This window comes from Hypanus sabinus, chromosome 19 (genome assembly GCF_030144855.1).
Source record: "Hypanus sabinus isolate sHypSab1 chromosome 19, sHypSab1.hap1, whole genome shotgun sequence".
Lineage (NCBI taxonomy): Eukaryota > Metazoa > Chordata > Chondrichthyes > Myliobatiformes > Dasyatidae > Hypanus > Hypanus sabinus.
Window position 1 is genome coordinate 17,159,813 of NC_082724.1, and position 18,754 is coordinate 17,178,566.

General features: G+C 41.4%; 1 protein-coding gene across 6 annotated transcripts in view; it reads left to right on the forward strand.

The window, feature by feature from the left end:
* Positions 1 to 18,754, forward strand: part of cfap92 (cilia and flagella associated protein 92 (putative)) — a 247,952-nt gene that overhangs the window by 164,020 nt on the left and 65,178 nt on the right. For all 6 annotated transcript variants that reach the window (XM_059944096.1, XM_059944097.1, XM_059944091.1 and 3 more), the window contains one exon: positions 6,071 to 6,193. In XM_059944096.1, the coding sequence (XP_059800079.1) occupies positions 6,071 to 6,193 (123 nt within the window). The remainder of the gene's footprint in view (positions 1 to 6,070; positions 6,194 to 18,754) is intronic.

The following is an 18,754-nucleotide window of genomic DNA, read 5'->3' on the forward strand; positions in this document are numbered from 1 at the left end:
TTTATAAAGTTATGAACTTATGTAACTAAATTATGAAGTTTATTATTTGACTGGAAGAGAATTTTTCTAAGTATAGCCACTTAAACCTACTGTCCACAAAGCTGGCAGAAACTGTTCTTTTGCATTAGACCAGCACAGAGATAATTCACAATGAAGTACAGCAATAAAGGGATAGCAATCACAAATATAAATGGATTAAACCATTGGTCTAATTCATATATGTCAAACTCAAGGCCCGCGGGCCAAATCCGGCCCATGGTGGAATTATCTTTGGCCCGCGAGATAATATTTATTACTATTACAGCTGGCCCCAGTAATCGAAGCGGCTATGGCGTATGATAGATAGATAGATACTTTATTCATCCCCAAGGGGAAATTCAACATTTTTCCAGTGTCCCAAACACTTATTGTAGCAGAACTAATTACATACAGTATTTAAAATATGATATGCATCTAAAATCACCCTCCCAAAAAGCATTAATAAATAGCTTTTAAAAAGTTCTTAAATAGTTTACTAAGGTGCATTGAATGGTAACTTAAGCTCAGTCCTAACCCCGGCACTTAACGTGTCTTGCCCCTGGTGGTTGAATTGTAGAGCCTGGGGTTGAATGATATGGCTAATGCTGAGTTTATTCAGGTACCAGGTTTTCAGGGTTTTTAGTGTTTATTCAGTTTCCCTGGTTTATTTCCTGAATATCATTAATGAATAAATTTTTTTTCTATTAGAGCTGGCCCGCCGGTATATTGCATGCACCACTAATACTACAAATCCCACAATGCACTGCCAGTGCATTGCTCGCGCTTGCCTTACTCTCTCATCAGCATCCTTATGGCGCTAGTCACGTGTGGTCAACTTTCAGCTCCCTCACCCCAAAAATGGCTGAACGAAAGGTGGACTTTGAAAACGGGTTTTCAAGGCAGGTGGGAGGCAGAGTATATGTTCGCAGATATAAAGGGCAAACCTGTTTGTCTTGTGTGCGGAGACGGTGTGGCTGTAATTAAAGAATATAACGTAAGACGACACTATGAAACGAAACACCACGACAAATACAAGCATCTGGACAAGAAACAGAAGCCCGCGATGTGCGGTCAAAAGAGTGGATTGGTGGGCAGGATCCGGGAGAAGATGCGGGAGGAAAACGGCGCAGGTGAGCTGACAGCTTATCACTGCATCATACACCAGGAATCGTTGTGTGGCAAAGCCTTGAAAATGGAACATATAATGAGCACCATAACACGAGCAGTTAACTTCATAAGAGCCAAAGGTTTAAATCACTGCGAGTTCAAGTCGTTTCTGGAGGAGTTGGGTTCAGAATATAATGATTTGCCCTATCACACAGAAGTGCGATGGTTAAGCCAAGGAAAAGTGCTGAAAAGATGTTTCGAGTTGCATGAAGAGATCTGTCAGTTCATGGAAAGCAAAGGGAAAGACACAACAGAGTTCCGGGATAAAAAGTTGCTTTGTGAAATGGCGTTTCTGTGTGACATCACGAGCCATCTCAATGCGCTCAACCTGCAGCTTCAGGGGCGGGGTCGTGTGATCACAGACATGTACGCTGCAGTGAGGGCTTTTAAAACCAAGCTGCACCTGTGGGAGACGCAGATGCAGCAAGAAAACTTGAGCCATTTTCCATGTTGTCAAACTATGAAAGAGCAGGTTTCTACTGCAGTGTTCCCACGTGCACAGTTTGCTGAAAAACTTAGCATACTTGGTGCTGACTTCATACAGCGATTTGCCGACTTTGAAGCCCAAAAAAGCAGGTTTGAACTGCTCAGTAATCCATTTGCAGCTGACGTGGAAAGTGCACCAACCAACATACAAATGGAGCTGATTGAACTCCAATGTAGTGACACACTCAAGGCAAAGTATGACTCGGTGGGCGCTTCACAGTTTCTACGTTTCATTCCCGACACAATGCCCCAGCTGCGTACCCAAGCTGCTCAAATGCTCTATGTTTGGCAGCACATATCTGTGTGAACAACTGTACTCTTTGATGAAGATAAACAAAACATCACACAGGAGTCATCTTTCTGATGAACACCTTCACTCAATTCTGAGGATTTCCTCAGCTCAGAGCCTGACTCCAAACATTGATGAACTTGCATCCAAGATGAGATGCCAAGTATCTGGCTTAGACTAGTGTGAATCACAGAGTGTTGGCCTGTGGAAAAAATGTTTTCATTAGAAATTACTCCAGAAAAGCTGCAGATAAAGCCATAAGAAATAAATGCAACTGATTTTTTATTTATTTAATGTTCAATGTTGTTTTTGTAGGCAATAACCTAAGCTTTGTTAGTTCCAGGTTAATATGTATAATAAATTCATTTCAATAAGTTTTGCAATAAACGTTGAACCAGTCCGGCCCTCGACTTGTACCGATTTTTAAATCTTGGCCCACAGTGTATTTGAGTTTGACACCCCTGCGTTAGGTCTACATTTGTGTTTGCTAATGCTTGATTTCAAACGGTTTATTAATGGAAAAGGTATGGCTCCCAAAGCAATCTTAGCCGAAATAGCATCGTTTTTTTCTCGTTGCCTACTTTCTTGTAATCTACGTCTGTAAGTTAATACCAATCATAAAAAGAATGCTTGCTAGGCAATCTGCTTCACAAAAAACGAAATTTGTAAAGTGAAACAATTTTAGATATAGCAGAGACTGAGACACATGAGAGCAGGTTGAAAAAAATGAAGGCAACGAAAGCTGTGGGAGCATGCGCGTGCACAACTGATCCGGCCCGCATGAAGTCGCATTTTTCTCAATCCGGCCCGTGACCTAAAATGAGTTTGACACCCCTGGTTGGATGCAGCAAGTAGTTGCTGGTTAAACAGTGGCAATCATGAATAGCAGATAACTGTGCCAAGTCAAAGCAGTAACCAGCAGGAAAGGAAGGTTTCTTATAATTTCAGGTTTCAATTGCTTCACTTAGACCATGTCATTTTAACTGAACTCTTCAAAAAAGTTGCTGGTATTGGCTTTGTTATATGGAACCTGTATTTACAGAATATGGTAATTCACCCACCAGTCTTTTTTTTAAATCTTTGTGGGTGTTTGATGTTCCTGGTTCATTCCTTGTGGATCTTTATCTCTCTAAACATCACTGCCTATTATGGTTTTTGTTCTTCATTCTGTCCTTTGGACGGACGGACAATGAGATGAAAAGAAGCACAATAGCGAGCTATTGAGTAATGGCCTGAACACAGACTAGGAGCCACTTGCTTGGACCATTTTTTGTGGAGCATTGCAGAAAAAAAAGATGTAGTTTACCACTGCTGTCCACGGGTTTGTCAGACCCATCACCACTCTTAACTACTGCTCTTTACTCTTTGTGGGCTGAGGGAACTTTACCGTGCTTGTACTGTTCTACCTCTTAATCCTTTTAGCCCGAAACTGGGATTGTCGCCTAAATGTCCCAGTTCATGGCACATTGCTATTTCAAATAGGTGCCAGTGGCCAGAATAATAAAGCTGTGCAAGCTTAAGGAGTGGCCAGCTTCTTGTAACCAGAGTATATTAGACCACACTTGTGCAGTTTATGGGAATAGCAAGATATTCCACTTGATCTCTGTACATGGGCACCCTTTTTAATAGGCAGTGCCAATACACCTTAGTTCAGTGACTCTTGTCCATCTATTCACTATTATTTAACCTTATTTATGCCATGGACCAATACCATTAATAAGGAGTCGGTGGACTCCAGGTTGGAAATCCCTGATTTAACTCATTTAAGAGCACTAAAGAAATTCTGTTGGTATACTGGTAGTCTCTTCAATTCCCCCTTTCATGAAAAAGTACAACCGATACCACAAGACTCTTGGGACCGACAGGAAATATAGTGCATTTTGATACATATATTCTGGGAGCTCTCTACAATGTGAGCCTGTCAACACAGGCTGATTTATTGTGGTCTGCTCTATTCTTCATAGCCTGGCAATTCAATAGAGACTGGTACCTGAGAAGGTAAAGAAGCCACAATGGAGGCATCACCAGAACACAAAAAAATGCTTGAAGGTAAGGGACAACCAAGGGAGACAGGCCAGCACCTAAATAGGTCAGGAAGCATTTGATAATACTGTGCTTTTAATAACCTCACTCAACCTAACCGGTAATTGAGTAATAGCTTCTCAACCCACTGCTTTCCTTTCCTTTCATTCCTTGGAACAGAGATGTGGAGGAATTTCCTAGCCAGACGGTGGTATATCTGTGGAATTCAGGCAGCTGTGGTATATCTGAAGTGGAGGTTGATAGCTTCTTAGTTAGTAAGAGCGTCAGAGGTAATGTGGAGAAGGCAGGAGAATGGGATTGAGGGAAAATAAATTAATCACAATGGCATTCTGCTCCTACATCGTATGGTCTAATCATTACTCCATTACGTACAGCCAATTTTTTGGTAAGTATCTTCAGATAACCAACTTAGTGATGAGAAAACTATAGATTGTTATAAAAATAATACAGTCAGCCCTCCTTATCCACGAGGGATTGGTTCCGGGAGCCCCCCACCATGGATACCAAAAAATGCAGATGCTCAAGTCCGTTATATAAAATGGTGTAGTACTTGCATAGGATGTGGAAGCATTGGAAAGGGTACAGAGGAGATTTACCAGGATGCTGCCTGGTTTAGAGAGTATGGATTATGACCAGAGATTCAGGGAGCTAGGGCTTTACTCTTTGGAGAGGAGGAGGATGAGAGGAGACATGATAGAGGTGTACAAGATATTAAGAGAAATAGACAGAGTGGACAGCCAGCGCCTCTTTGCCAGGGCACCACTGTTCAGTACAAGAGGACATGGCTTTAAGGTAAGGGGAGGGAAGTTCAAGGGGGATATTAGAGGAAGGTTTTTCACTCAGAGAGTGGTTGGTGTGTGGAATGCACTGCCTGAGTCAGTGGTGGAGGCAGATACACTAGTGAAGTTTAAGAGACTACTAGACAGGTATATGGAGGAATTTAAGGTGGGGAGTTATATGGAAGGCAGGGTTTCATGGTCGGCACAACATTGTGGGCCGAAGGGCCTGTAATGTGCTGTACTATTCTATGTTCAATGTTCTATAACTTTCGCGCATCCTCCCGCATTCTTTAAATCATCTCTAGATTACTTATAATACCTAATACAATGTAAATGCTATGTAAGTAGTTGTTATTGTTTAGGGAATAATGAGGAGGCTCAATAATACTAAAGTCAGGATCTGTGGAGGTTGAGGGCTGAGGATCTTCAAGCGTTGAAGGTTGAGACTTAAGAATTGCAGATGCTTTAGTTAGAATTGCTTTTCAGGAGCCATTTTTTCACAGAAACAAAGTAGTGACCGAACGAGATGTGAGGTGAACAATGCTCAAACGAGCGCTGGAGAGAGAACTTTCGGGTTTTCCTGATCTGCGGTTGGTTGAATCCACGCATGCGGAACCTGCGGATAATGAGGGCCGACTTTATTTCTGTTTCTGATCTTCTAGCAGATTGGGTCATCCAAGTTATCAACTTACTTTACTTCCCTTTGCAGTTCTAAAAAAAAAATCATTTATGGGATGTGGACGTCGCCAGCTAAGCCAGCATTTATTGCCGAGCCCCAGTTGCCCTTGAATAGATGTTGCCCTGGTGGTTTTGACAGAGCTGGACTCATTCATGGGTTGTCAACACCCTTGCATTGTCAACACTCTGATGCTCGAGTCTCCGAGAGCCCGGTTGCAGTCTTCAGCATTTTATCTGCTCCAGGACTGCTGGCCCAGATGGTTGTTTGAATGATGATGTCTTAGGTCGTGTGGGTGGTCAGGAAGCAGATGTGTTGCTGTCCTCAGGGAAGCTCATATTGCTAAACAGTCCAAAAGGGCTGGGGGTCAGCACTTCCTCCATATTCGTTAACTTCCTCTGTATTCAACAGGAGCACTTATTGTATTGAAAATGCGGCATTTTTGCTTTGCCTTCAGTGTTGTGTTGTTGCATGACTCTGCATCATTTGTTGGCAATGACTACAGATCGTGAAGTTCCAGTATGAAATGGAAAACATTGACAATAGTTATTTCATTGTAAAATCTAGCTCTGTGATCAAGCTGCACCTAAACTTGTCCATATTTTGTTGCAGCAACAACAAAGAAGCAAGGTATGATCAGAATTATCCCTCCAAAAATACATCATAAGAAAAAGAAAGTCAGAGAGAAACCAGTGCCAGCTTTGATAAACCTGGACATTAAACTTCTCCTTGCGGGTGAGTGAACACAAATGTCAGAAATAATTATGTGAGGAAGATGAATCTCAGGGTTGTATACTACATATACACTGATAATAAATGTACTTCGAATCTTAAATCATGGGGAAAGGATGCAGTCGATATCGTTTGACAAAAATGACTTATCCTGTAGGTTTAAACCTGATAGATTACTTCCCATTCCTTCATTATTTTCTACAAATAGATCATCACTTGGAAGCAATACTATTTTGTTCAACTAAATGAAATTATTGATTTTGGTAGGATATGGACAATGATTTTTTTTTCATAGTCAGCAATTCAAGCTGATGGTGAGACCATTCAAATGATTTCTAAATTTTGTAGTGGGTGGCAATGTTCAGCATTTGAAAGTGAACTACAGAGTATTAGCTGCTCTCAGGTGGGTACTCCCTGGACTGACCCAGTCCCTTAGGGTGTGAGGATATGCTAGGATTTCCCAGTATTGTACTGGAGAATTCCCTTGCATTATGAATTGCAAGTGGATCTTAAAATGTGATGCACCATCAATAACTCACTCTGCCGTAAAGGCGAGATATTGGCTTTTATTGACTGGAAGAAGGAACAAGCAGTGAGTGACCACCATACTACATCCTGGAGACTGAGAGGCCGGGCTCAGGCCTTGATCGCCTTTATACAGGGGTCTGTGGGAGGAGCCACAGGAGCAGTCAGCAGGGGGCGTGTCCAGACAGGTATATGTAGTTCACCACAATATGGCAATGGAGATCCCAGTAATCTGCATGGGGTTCCCTAATATGGAGATTAGGACCAACAGGTTAGGTTCAGTTACTAGTTTCCACATTTTATTCTAATACTTAATTGAATGCTTACCAAATTTATTCATTTCTAAACTTTAATTTTTAGCTTATATTAAGCTTAGTAGCTTTTATGTGAGAATCAGGTTTAATATCACTGCCTTATGATGAAATTTGCAACAGTGTACAGTGCAGAGATATAAAATCAGTATAAATACAGAATAAATAATAGGTGCTTTTTTAAAAAAAAAGGAATAGCAAGGTATGTTCAGAGCTCTGACAAGAAAAGAGTCTGGATGCTGTCCACCATACATTTACAGAAGTCTAAGATTCTTGGTGACGCACCAGATCTTCTCAAGCTTCTAGTGAAGTAGAGTCATTGGTATGCTTTCTTCATGATTGCATCAATGTGCTGGGTCCAGGACAGACCCAGGAACTTGAAGCTGCTCACCCTTTCCACACTGAATGAGCAATGGTACATGTTCTCCTAGATTTCTCTTCCTGAAGTCCACAACCAGTTCCTCGGTCTTGTTGATATTGAGTGCGAGGTTGCTGTTGTGACACTACCCAGCCAGCTGATCAATCTCACTCCACACTGCATTGTTGTGGGATTTTACCAACAATGGTGTCATCTGAGGATTTATAAATGTATGTTAATAACATATCCTCCTTACTGATACTCCTGTACTGTCAGTGAAGAGGAAATAATATCACTGATCCATACTGACTGTGGTCTCTTCATGAGGAAGTCGAGGAACCATATCCAGTACTGATGGGATGGTGGTATCGAACACTGAGCAATGGTATTGAATTTTTTGCTGTTGTCTCTGGCTATCAGAAACATTTAAACATTGTTACAAACTTTCTCAGTTGTAAACTGGTGGTGAGACTCCAACCTAAATTGAGACCTCTATCAAGGTTTGTTGAAGTGATCTTTGAGCGGGGTCTTGTGGGAATTTTGGAAGAAGTATGCTCTCACTGTGGCCCATTGCCATTCAGAATTGTATGGATCTTACTAGGGTAACGTGTTACCAAATAGGTATTTCCAAGACTGCCAGGATCACCATGTTCTTTGGACAAGTGTTTTTTTAAAGAAACAGTTTAAATTTAATGTGACAATATTTTTCACAATGATACTTTGTATATTGAATCCATCTATTGATGTAATAAACTCCGTAAAAAGGGAATAATGTTTAACATGACTTGATTTAGTTCCTTTTATATACTCTCCATTTTTATGTACTACTTCAAATTTCATTTTTGAAATACATTTTCCTTTAGCTACCAATATTATTTTAACCTATCCCTTATTGGTTTCATCTTTAAACACTTAATATGTTGAATAAACACTTTTTGGGCTTCCAGCCAGATACAGATATCGATTATAACCAACATTTCGATGACAAACTCTGTCTCCTTCTTCAGTGATGATGCCTGGGTATGTCCAGTCCGTTGGTATTTATACCCTGTAGTCCTTCCCTCCTAATTGGTTAGTCCTCATCCAATCAGATTTCTGCTCTCCTTCCTGGTATAAATTCAAATTCCAGTTCTTTCTTAGAGCGAGACCATCGCCTTTGTTAAAATTCTTTTTCTCTAGTTTTAATTCAATAGCTTCCTTTACCAGGTGTTCTCAAAAGCCATTGGCACAGCACTGTCATTTTGTGTTGTAGTCCATCCTATGGTCTTTGCAATTGCAATGTTCTGCTACCACTAATTTCTCTGGGTAACCCAAATGGATACACCACCTGTGCTTCTTGATTCGGGTTTCCACCATTCGTCCCATCTGGTCAATATACACTGCTCCACATTCACAGGGAATTCTGTAAACACCAACCATTCTGAGTCCCAGGTCGTCTTTGGCCTGCGTAAGTTGTGACTTGAGCTTCCTTATGGGTTTGTGGATGGTATTGGTCTGGTATTTCTTCACGATCCTGGTGATCCTTCCAGAAACTGTAGAAACATAGGGAAGACAGGCGGTAGTGACAGGCTCTTCCTGGTTGATAGGTTTCCTGGTTTTCTCGTCTGCCCTTTTAAGATTGGTTTTACTTTACTTTATTTTCACCAAGTAATTGATACTAAAGCGTACAATCATCACAGTGATATTTGATTCTGCGCTTCGCGCTCCTTGAAGTACAAATCAAAGTAAGTATAATAAAATTTAAATTATAAATTATAATTACAAAATAGAAAGTAAGGTAGTGCAAGTCAGGTCCGGATATTTGGAAGGTATGGCCCAAATCCGGGTCAGGATCCATTCAGCAGTCTTATCACAGTTGGAAAGAAGCTGTTCCCAAATCTGGCCATACGAATCTTCAAGCTCCTGAACCTTCTGGAGAGAAGAGGGACAAAAAGTGTGTTGGCTAGGTGGGTTGTGTCCTTGATTATCCTGGCAGCACTGCTCTGACAGCGTGCGGTGTAAAGTGAGTCCAAGGATGGAAGATTGGTTTGTGCGATGTGCTGGGCTATGTTCACGATCTTCTGCAGCTTCTTCCGGTCTTGGACAGGACAGCTTCCATACCAGGTTGTGATGCACCCTAGAAGAATGCTTTCTACGGTGTATCTATAAAAATTAGTGAGGGTTTTAGGGGAGAGGCCAAATTTCTTCAGCTTTCTCAGGAAGTAAAGGCACTGGTGGGCCTTCTTAGCAGTTGACTCTGCTTGGTTAGACCAAGTCAGGTCATTTGTGATATTCACCCCAAGGAACTTAAAGCTTTTGACCTGTTCCACCTGTGCACCACCGATGTAGATGGGGTCATGCGGTCCGCTACTACTTCTGAAGTCAACAACCAGTTCCTTCGTCTTGCTGACATTGAGGGATAGGTTATTGTCTTCACACCATGCCACCAGGTTCTTAATTTCCTCTCTGTACTCAGACTCATCATTACCTAAGATACGGCCTACAATTGTGGTGTCATCAGCAAACATATATTGATTTCAATGGAAACTTGGCTATACAATCATGGGTGTACAGTGAGTACAGCAGGGGGCTGAGTACACAGCCTTGTGGGGCACCGGTGCTCAGAGTGATTGTAGAGGAGAGCTTGTCCCCTATTTTTTTAAAGCCTGGGTCCTGTCTGTGAGGAAGCTGAAGATCCAGCTGCAGAGCTGAGTGCTGAGACCCAGGTTCCAGAGCTTAGGAATCAGTTTATTTGGAATGGTATTAAAGGCAGAACTGTAGTCAATGAAAAGGAGCCTTACATATGTGTTTTTATTCTCCAGCTGTTCTAAGCAGGAATGTAGTGCCAGAGAGATGGCACCTGCCGTTGACCTGTTGCTCCAGTAGGCGAATTGCAAAGCGTCGCGGTTGACCGGTAGGTTAGGGTTGATGTGTACCATAACCAATCGCTCGAAGCACTTCATAGCAATTGATGTCAGAGACACAGGTCGATAGTCATTCAGGCATGCCACCTTGCTTTTCTTCGGCACCAGGATTATCGTTGCCTTCTTAAAACACGAGGGGATCTTAGACTGAAGCAGGGAGCAGTTGAAGATGTCAGCAAACACTCCAGCTAGCTCGCTTGCACAGGCCCTCGTCACCTTTCTTGGATTTACCTTCAGGAAGATTCTTCTAACATCTTCCTCGATGACGATGAATCTTGATGCCACCAGCTCCGGTTCATCCAGAGGGGGCGGGATGCTCCTCTTCTGTTCAAATCTTTGTATCTTCTGTTCGAATCGTTTTCTTCACTTTGTAGCCATTTTGTAGGAATGTCATGAGTAATCGAAAAAGTGATCCTTTTTCACTTAATATATTAATTTAACTTTGTCACAATCTTGAGGTTGGACCTCCAATTGCCTGAAACAAGCTTTTGCTTTATTCTAGCTATTGGGTGCTTTTGTCTCATTTTTTGAGCACAGTTTTGGTATTCGTTTAGCTGGTGAGACTACACAGCAGTGATTCAACTAGCAGATGGTGTTGAAATTTATATTTTGTCATTACATCAATCACAATTCCCAGTGCTTCTGTTACCTGAGGCTCCACTTTGATTTGCACCTAAAGTGCAAAATGATACACTTTTTTTGTATGCCATTGACATAGTGTATTCACAAGTGGGATGTATCTTTTCTAGTGAATTAAAATATATATATATATTTGAATTAAAAATTACTTTAAAATCTGGAGATATCTAAAATTGGGGCAGCATGGTAGCATATAGGTTAGCACAACGTGTTACAGCACAGGCGTCACAGGTTCAATTTCTGCTGCTGCTTGTAAGGAGTTTGTATGTTATCTCCGTGACCCTGTAGCTTTCCTCCTGGTTTCCTCCCACAGTCCAAAGGTGTACCGTTTGTTGGGTTAATTGGTCATTGTAAATTGTCTTGTGATTAAAATCGGGGGATTCCTGGGCAACATGCCTTGAAGGACCTGTTCTGTGCTTTATCTCAATAAGTAAATCCGTAAATAAAATGCCACTATATTAATTGCTCACACTTTTCATCTGCCTGATGGTTAATTATATTCAGTAATCTGAACTATAGAGAGTAAAATTGTTTACAAGCTAACATTGCAATAATAAATTTACCACTTGATGCTACTTTTGCAGTTTATCAGTACTTGTATGTATCTAAAGTTAAATTGTTACGGTTGGATTTCATTTACTCAATGCACCTAATGCAATTTATTTGATTTTATACTGGCTTAGAAAATCAAGCAAAATTTGATATTGTGGTTTTAAGTTCTGTAGATGTGGGAAGGCAAGTTATTTTAAGATACTACATGTCGAAATAATTCCTCTGTAATCTTGCAGTTGTTGTTGAACTGGAGTAAAGCAGAGTTTAAAAGAGAATACATGTGTATTATCCCACATCCTGTGACAAATTAGCAACACATGTTGTCCTTCTTCAATTCTTCAGCAGTTCTTTAAAGGTTTAATGATGCCTATTTTGTAGTTGTGTCTATTGCATGACTTTGAAGCCTTCTCCAAGATGTAGGGGTAGAACATTTTAATAACTGCCTGTAGACTGGTACCAGACCTGGCCTGTCTGCTTGGCAGCTTTCTTTTGATATCAACTTTCAGCAATTGCCAAAGTGGATAATCTTGGGAAAGAATAGTGAAAGCTAAAAGGAACCAGACTAAGCTATATATGGTCGCTGTTTAATTTCCATTCAATATTTGTAAGGTATATCTGAGCTGGCATATGTGCACTGAATGGCACAATTCAAGCTTCTTGGCAGGAATCCAATGAAGCAAAGTGTGTCCATCAGAGGTGGCAGAATGCAAGCTTTTAATTTAATTTATTTATTTATTGAGATACAGCGCAGAATAGGCTCTTCTGACCCTTCGAGCCATGCCGTCCAGCAATCCCCCAATTTAACACTGGCCTAATCATGCGACAATTTACAATGACCAATTAACCTTCCACCATCTTTGGACTGTGGGAGGAAACCCACACAGTTACAGGGAGAACGTATTACAGGCAGTGGCGGGGATCGGTTGCTTTTAGCAGGGCAGGCATCTTTCTCTTTGATGGTGAAATGGTCAGGGTCCTAGAGAGAAGCACTCTTTGCTACAACATCCCATGCCCTGCCCCCACCTTACCCGTTAAAGTTAGGGCAAGAGGGAGAGGGCTACCTGAGTCTTATTATACAGTCTGTATACCAGAGAACTGGGAAAGGAACTTCAAAGAATAGCAGAGGAAACCCAGGCCAGAGGAGGACTCTTTTTCCTCTTCACTCAAGAATGAAGTAGGGAATTTACACAAGGAGCCTGAGGAAGATGGCAATGTCATTAATGAGTACTTTACATTAGTAATCTCCAAGGAGATGAAATGAGAAGCTGGGAGATGATAGGTGGAAGCGGTAAATGGCTGAATAAGAAAGAATTTGATAGGAGAGGACACTGGGCCTCAGGAAAAATGGATTTTGATCATATTAACTGAGAATTTTTATTTATGAATCACATGCTCCTATTCTCCCACACAGCAGAGCCCAAAAAAACCACAGGAAAATTGTAAAGCATGACAAACTAAAAATTCAAAACCTGAAATGTCAGCAGTTCAAAAGTATTCATCCCCCTTTGCTCAGTACTTAGTTGAACCACCTCTCACAACTATTACAGCCTGTAATCCTTTTGGATTAGTGTCTATTAGCTTTACACAATGTGATGGAGCAAGATTTACTGTTCCTTATTGCAAAATTGCTCAGGCTGTGCCTGGTTAGTTGGGGAACGGTGGTGGACGGCAATCTTGAGGTCTAGCCAGAGATGTTCAGTCGGGTTGAGGTCAAGACTCTGACTGGGCTTCTCAAGGACATCAATTTTCTTTCTTTGAAGTCACTCTGTCATTGATCTGGCAGTGTGCTTTGGGTCATTGTCCTGCTGAAAGACAAACTTTCTCCCCAGTTTCAGCTTTCTGGCACAGGCTAACAGGTGTTTGTCTAGGATCTGTCAGTATTTAGCAGCATTCATCTTCCTATCAATCCGGACCAGATTTCCAGTCCCTGCTGCTGAAAAGCATCCACATAGCATGATACTACTCCTCCATACTTTACAATAGGGATGGTGTCACCTGGCTAATGTGCAGGATTAGATTTACACCACACGTACCACTTACTTTTCAGGCCAGCAAGTTTCATTTTAGTCTCATCCAACCACAAAACTTTCTTCCACATCTTTACAGTATCTTTTAGGGGATGCTTTGCCAAGTCTTGATGGGCAAGGATTTTTTTTTTAGCCTGGGCTTCTTCCCTGCCACTCTTGCATAAATATCCTTTCTGTACAAAACCTCAGAGATTGTAGAGCCGTAGCCTGCATCTCTGTTGCAGCCATTGACTGTTGGCATCACAGATGCTAGTCTTCTCCAGCAACTAAGCTCAGAGGAGATGCATGACCTAGGCAGTGTAGCTGTGGTTTTGTATTTTTCCTCTTTTTCACTATGGACTCCTCTGAACTCTGAGGTATATTCAGTGCCTTAGAGATGGTCTTGTACCCTTCCCCTGATTTGTACTTCTCTATTGTCATTTCCCTGACTTAACTTGAGTGCTCTTTCATCTTCATTTTGGTTCCATCTTTTGAATATCTACCATATTGCTGAACCTTACAGACAGAGGGGTATTTCTTCTTATGAATTCATTGAAAACAGGTGATCCTCCAATTTTCTACAAATTAGGTGAATCAGTAAGGTAACATATTGCACCTGAGAATAGAACCCACTAATGACAAAGGGGATGAATATTTTTTCAGCTTCACAATTTTGCTTTCTTAATCTTTAGTAAATTGTTGACAGGCTTTGGGGTTTTTCTTTTGATTTGACATGATGCACAATGTCCTGTAGATTAGCTCAAAAATCCTACTTTAATTTAGAATTTTTAATTTAGAAAATGAGACAATAAAATGTGAAAATAGTCGTGGGGGCTGAATACTTACTGTAAAATTATGAGAGGCATCGGCATGGTAGAATCCAAAGTCTATTCCCAGAGCGGAAATGTGAAATACAAGAGCACATAGGATTAAGTTGAAAGTCTAAAAGAGATTTGCTAGGCAATTTTTTTTAACACAGGGTGTGGTAGGTGCTTGGAATGCTGTGCCAGGGGAGGTGGCAATGGTTTAGAGCCATTTAGACAGACACAGAATAGTTTACACAGCAGGTGAAGCTGAAGAGATCAGTTTAATTTGGATTGTAGTTGATGTGGACGTGTTGTGCCAAAGAACCTTTTCTTATGCTCTATGTTCCATGTTCCATGTTTAAGGGAGAGAGTCCCTCTACCCAGTACTTAAGATGTAGTCTTAGCTGTGTCCTCTGTAAGTGCACCCTATTTTGTATTCATTTACCCTAGTAATGAACAATAACATTCTTCTGGCTTTTCTAAACTCCAGCTGTACCTGCATCTGCAAATGATGGATCAGGACACGCAGATCAATTTGCATCTCAGAACTCTACAATCTCATTTAGATATAATGCTTTAGATTTTTTCTTTCCAAGATAGACAATATAATTTTTTTTAAAAAACGTTATACACTACTCCATCGTTCACTCTGTTTACAACCTTGAAGTATATACTTCACAACATGCTCTCCTGTCTTTGTGTCATCAGCAAATTTAGCAGCTTCAGTTCCTTCATCCCAGTCATTTATAAATTGTGAAGAAAAGAGCCTACAGCATGTCATTTGTTACAGCTTCCCAACCAGGAAGCCCTTCATTTATTCCTTCTCCCTGCTTCCTTATGGCCGGCCATCTCACCATAGCAAGACCTTTTACTTTCTGAAATAACCTTTGTTGGGGTGCTTTATCAAATTCTGGAAATCTATGAACTGTGCACTGGTTTTCCTTTATTCATAGTCCATTTTACATTTTTTTAAAGTGACTCTGTTAAGAGCCATGTATCTGTTTTCCGGCTGACTGTATTGTATTTTGTGTTTCATGTTTATTATGGGTGATTTGCCGTGTGGGTTTGGATGTGGTAGAAGCAAATTAGTATAGTTATATATTCATGCTTAGTTTTAATTTAGTCTGGTTAGAGCCAGAGAATGAGCTGATGTGGGGCGTGTTACTTCTAGTTGACCATTAATTTCTGTGTAACACCAACTTCACTAATTCTGATTACACTAATTTTATTCGACCTTTTAGTTATTGGAACATTAATTCCACTATATGGCTAGATTTAGTTTCATTCTCTTTATATTGCTATAAGATTGTTAATCTGTGCTGGTTTCATAGTAAAGGATCGAACGTACTTTTGTCGATTTGGAAGTGCGTCATGCCGTGTCAGTTCCCATACTCGGTCTTTCAGAGGCCTTGGCTTGTTTTCAAGTAACCGCTACAACTCCAAATAATGGTTCAGCCATAATTTCCTCTTTCACCAACCATTTTGACTTTGCCTGGTTACCTTGAATATTTTTCCAAGTGCTCTGCTTTAACATCATTAATAGTAACTTCTAGAATCTTCCCTATGATGGACGTTAAGTTAACTAGTTTGTAGTTTTCTGATTTCTGTCTCTCTTTTTGAGTAAAGAAGTTACAGCTGCTATTTTCCAACTTAATTGAACTTTACTCAAACCTAAGGAATTTTGGAAAATTAAAATGAGTGCATCATCTATCTCAATTCATGAAGATATGAGGTTGAATTCCAGGGATTTGTCAGCCTACAGCTCCAATACTTGTAGGCTTCCCCCAGCACATCCATTGGTTGTTAACACAAATGGCACATTTCACTCTGTTTCAGTATGCCTCTGATAAATAAATCTGACTCTGAATCTGAACAGTAGCTCAATCCCACTTCCCTGGTGATTGTAACCATTCCAATTTTCTCTTTCCATGCCCAAGAGGGCACCTGCATGTGCTCCAGCTACGTCTGCCTTTCTGTTGGTTGCATCTAACAGTCCACATTCCTAGTCTTCCCCAGTAACGCTCCCCAACACATTGACGGCTGCATTGGTGCATCCATGCTGAGATTGTCAATTTCATCAATTTTTCCTCCAACTTCCACCCTACCCTTAAATTCACTTGGTGTAATCTATTTCTGACTCCCCCTTCCTCTTTCTCAGTGTCTCTACCTCCATCTCTGGAGACAAGCTGTTGACTGACGTTTTTTATAAGTCCTGTGGTTATCTTGACTATACCTCTTCCTACCCTCTCCTGTAAAAATGATATTCCCTTTTGTCAGTTCCTTCATCTCCGCTGCATCTATACCCAGAATGTGGCTTTTCTTTCCAGGGCATCAGAGATGTTCTCCTTCTTCATAGAATGAGGTTTCCCTTCCTCCACAATTAACGCTGCCCTCATCCTCATCTTCTGCATTTCCTGGACGTCTGTGCTCACCCCATCTTCCTGCTGCCTTAACCGTGATAGAGTTCCTCTTGCCCTCGCCTCCCACCCCATGAGCCTCCACATCACATCATTCTCCGCAGCTTCTGCCATCTCCAAAGGGGTCCCACACCAAACATATGTTAACCTCCCCCACCCTGCTTTCCACAGGGATCAGTTTCTCTGTGATTCCCTTGTCCAGTTGTCCCTCCACACAAATCTCCCTCTCAACATTTACCCCTGTAAGTAGGCTAAGTACTATAGGTGCCCATTCACCTCCTCCCTTGTCTCCATTAAGGGCCCCCTGGTAAGGCAACACTTCATCTGCGAATCAGCTGGGGCCATCTGTTGTGTCCAGTGCTTCTGCTGCAGCCTCCTCTACACTGAAGAGACCCATTGTAAATTGGGGGACCACTGCATCGAGCACCTCTGCCAAAAGCAGAACTTTCTAGTGCCCAAACATTTTAGTTCAGTTTCCCATTCCCATTCCGTTATGTTGGTCCATAACCTCCTGTTGTTTCACGATGAGGCCACCCTCAGGGAGGAGGAACAGCAACACCTTATATTCCAGATAGCCTCCAACTTGATGGGATGAATATTGATTTCTCCTTCTAGTTAAAAGAAGTCCCTGTTCCCCACTGAGGCCTCTTACCTCTTCTCTGCTGCCTATCAGCTCCTCCTGGGCCCACTGAGGCCTCTTACCTCTTCTCTGCTGCCTATCAGCTCCTCCTGGGCCCACTGAGGCCTCTTACCTCTTCTCTGCTGCCTATCAGCTCCTCCTGGGTCCCTTCCTCCTTCCCTTTCTTCTGTGGTCCACAATCCTCCCCTATCATATTCCTTCTTTTCCAGCCCTTCACCTTTCCTACCCACCGGGCTTCAGCTGTCACCTTCCGGCTATCCTCCTTCCCCTCCCCAGACCTTTTTATTCTGGTATCGTCCATTTCCTTTCCAGTCCTGAAGAAGGATCTTGGCCCAAAACTTCAAATGTCTATTAATTTCCATAGATGCTGCCTGACCTGCTGAGTCCTCCAGCATTCTGTGTGTGTTGCTCATGAAACTTACTGCTGAGCATGTACAAACTTCTGAGGCTCTGATAATCCTACCCCTGCCCTTGCCAAAACAGAAATAACCCCCAATCTGCCCCAGGAGCTTTGAATAATTATGTAAATGAAAATCTCACAAAATCAACTGCAGTTGTCTTTTAATAGCTGAATTACTTAATTCTCCAGACAAAACACAGCGCATTCAGACCCATCAATGGCTGTGAGTAAAAAGCCATTGATGGTACTGCACAGTATATTTGAGCAGATGTTGAATGCACAATTTATGGCCCAAGACACATTAAAACAATGTTGGCTGATTTAAGCAACCTTTTTGAAAGCACACAGACACTAATATGCATACTTAGCTATTAAGAATATTACCTGGTATAACAAGTAACTACATATTTGTTGAGACTTCCAACAACAAACTCCACATCTGGGGTAAAGCCGTGGACATGCGTACCTGCTCGCACTTGTGCTGTTCCTGAAATACAGTAACTTCAATGTGGAAATTTCATTCTTTTGAGTTTTAATTGTACATCATTTGTGGGAGCTCATTGCGTTTCAAAAATACGATTTGATTTGACTGCAATTGGTTAAGTACTGTTACGTATCCCGTAACTGGATAACTTACCAGCAAAGATAGAGAGGTCCGTTGAAGTCTGATGTCACTATTTTCAAACATTTTTATTTATAAAGGGGCACAAAAGTAAGGTTAATACAAACATTCAGATCATGCACGTTGTCAATACTCAATCTAAAGCGCGGGTATAGTAATAATCATCATTAAGAAATGAGCTCGATTGTTGTCTAGGGGATAATATATTGTCCGTTGGAAATATAAAAGTCACTCAGAAGTCTGCAGGCTTCAGCCTTTTGGGAATCGCTGTGTTTCAAGTGGTGCGACAGAGAGAGAGAGATTGGTAAGAAAAGGAAAGACTTGCCGGGTCTTTATGAAGCATCCTTTGAATCAGGGGAGCATTGGTTCCCCATTGTTAGTTCGG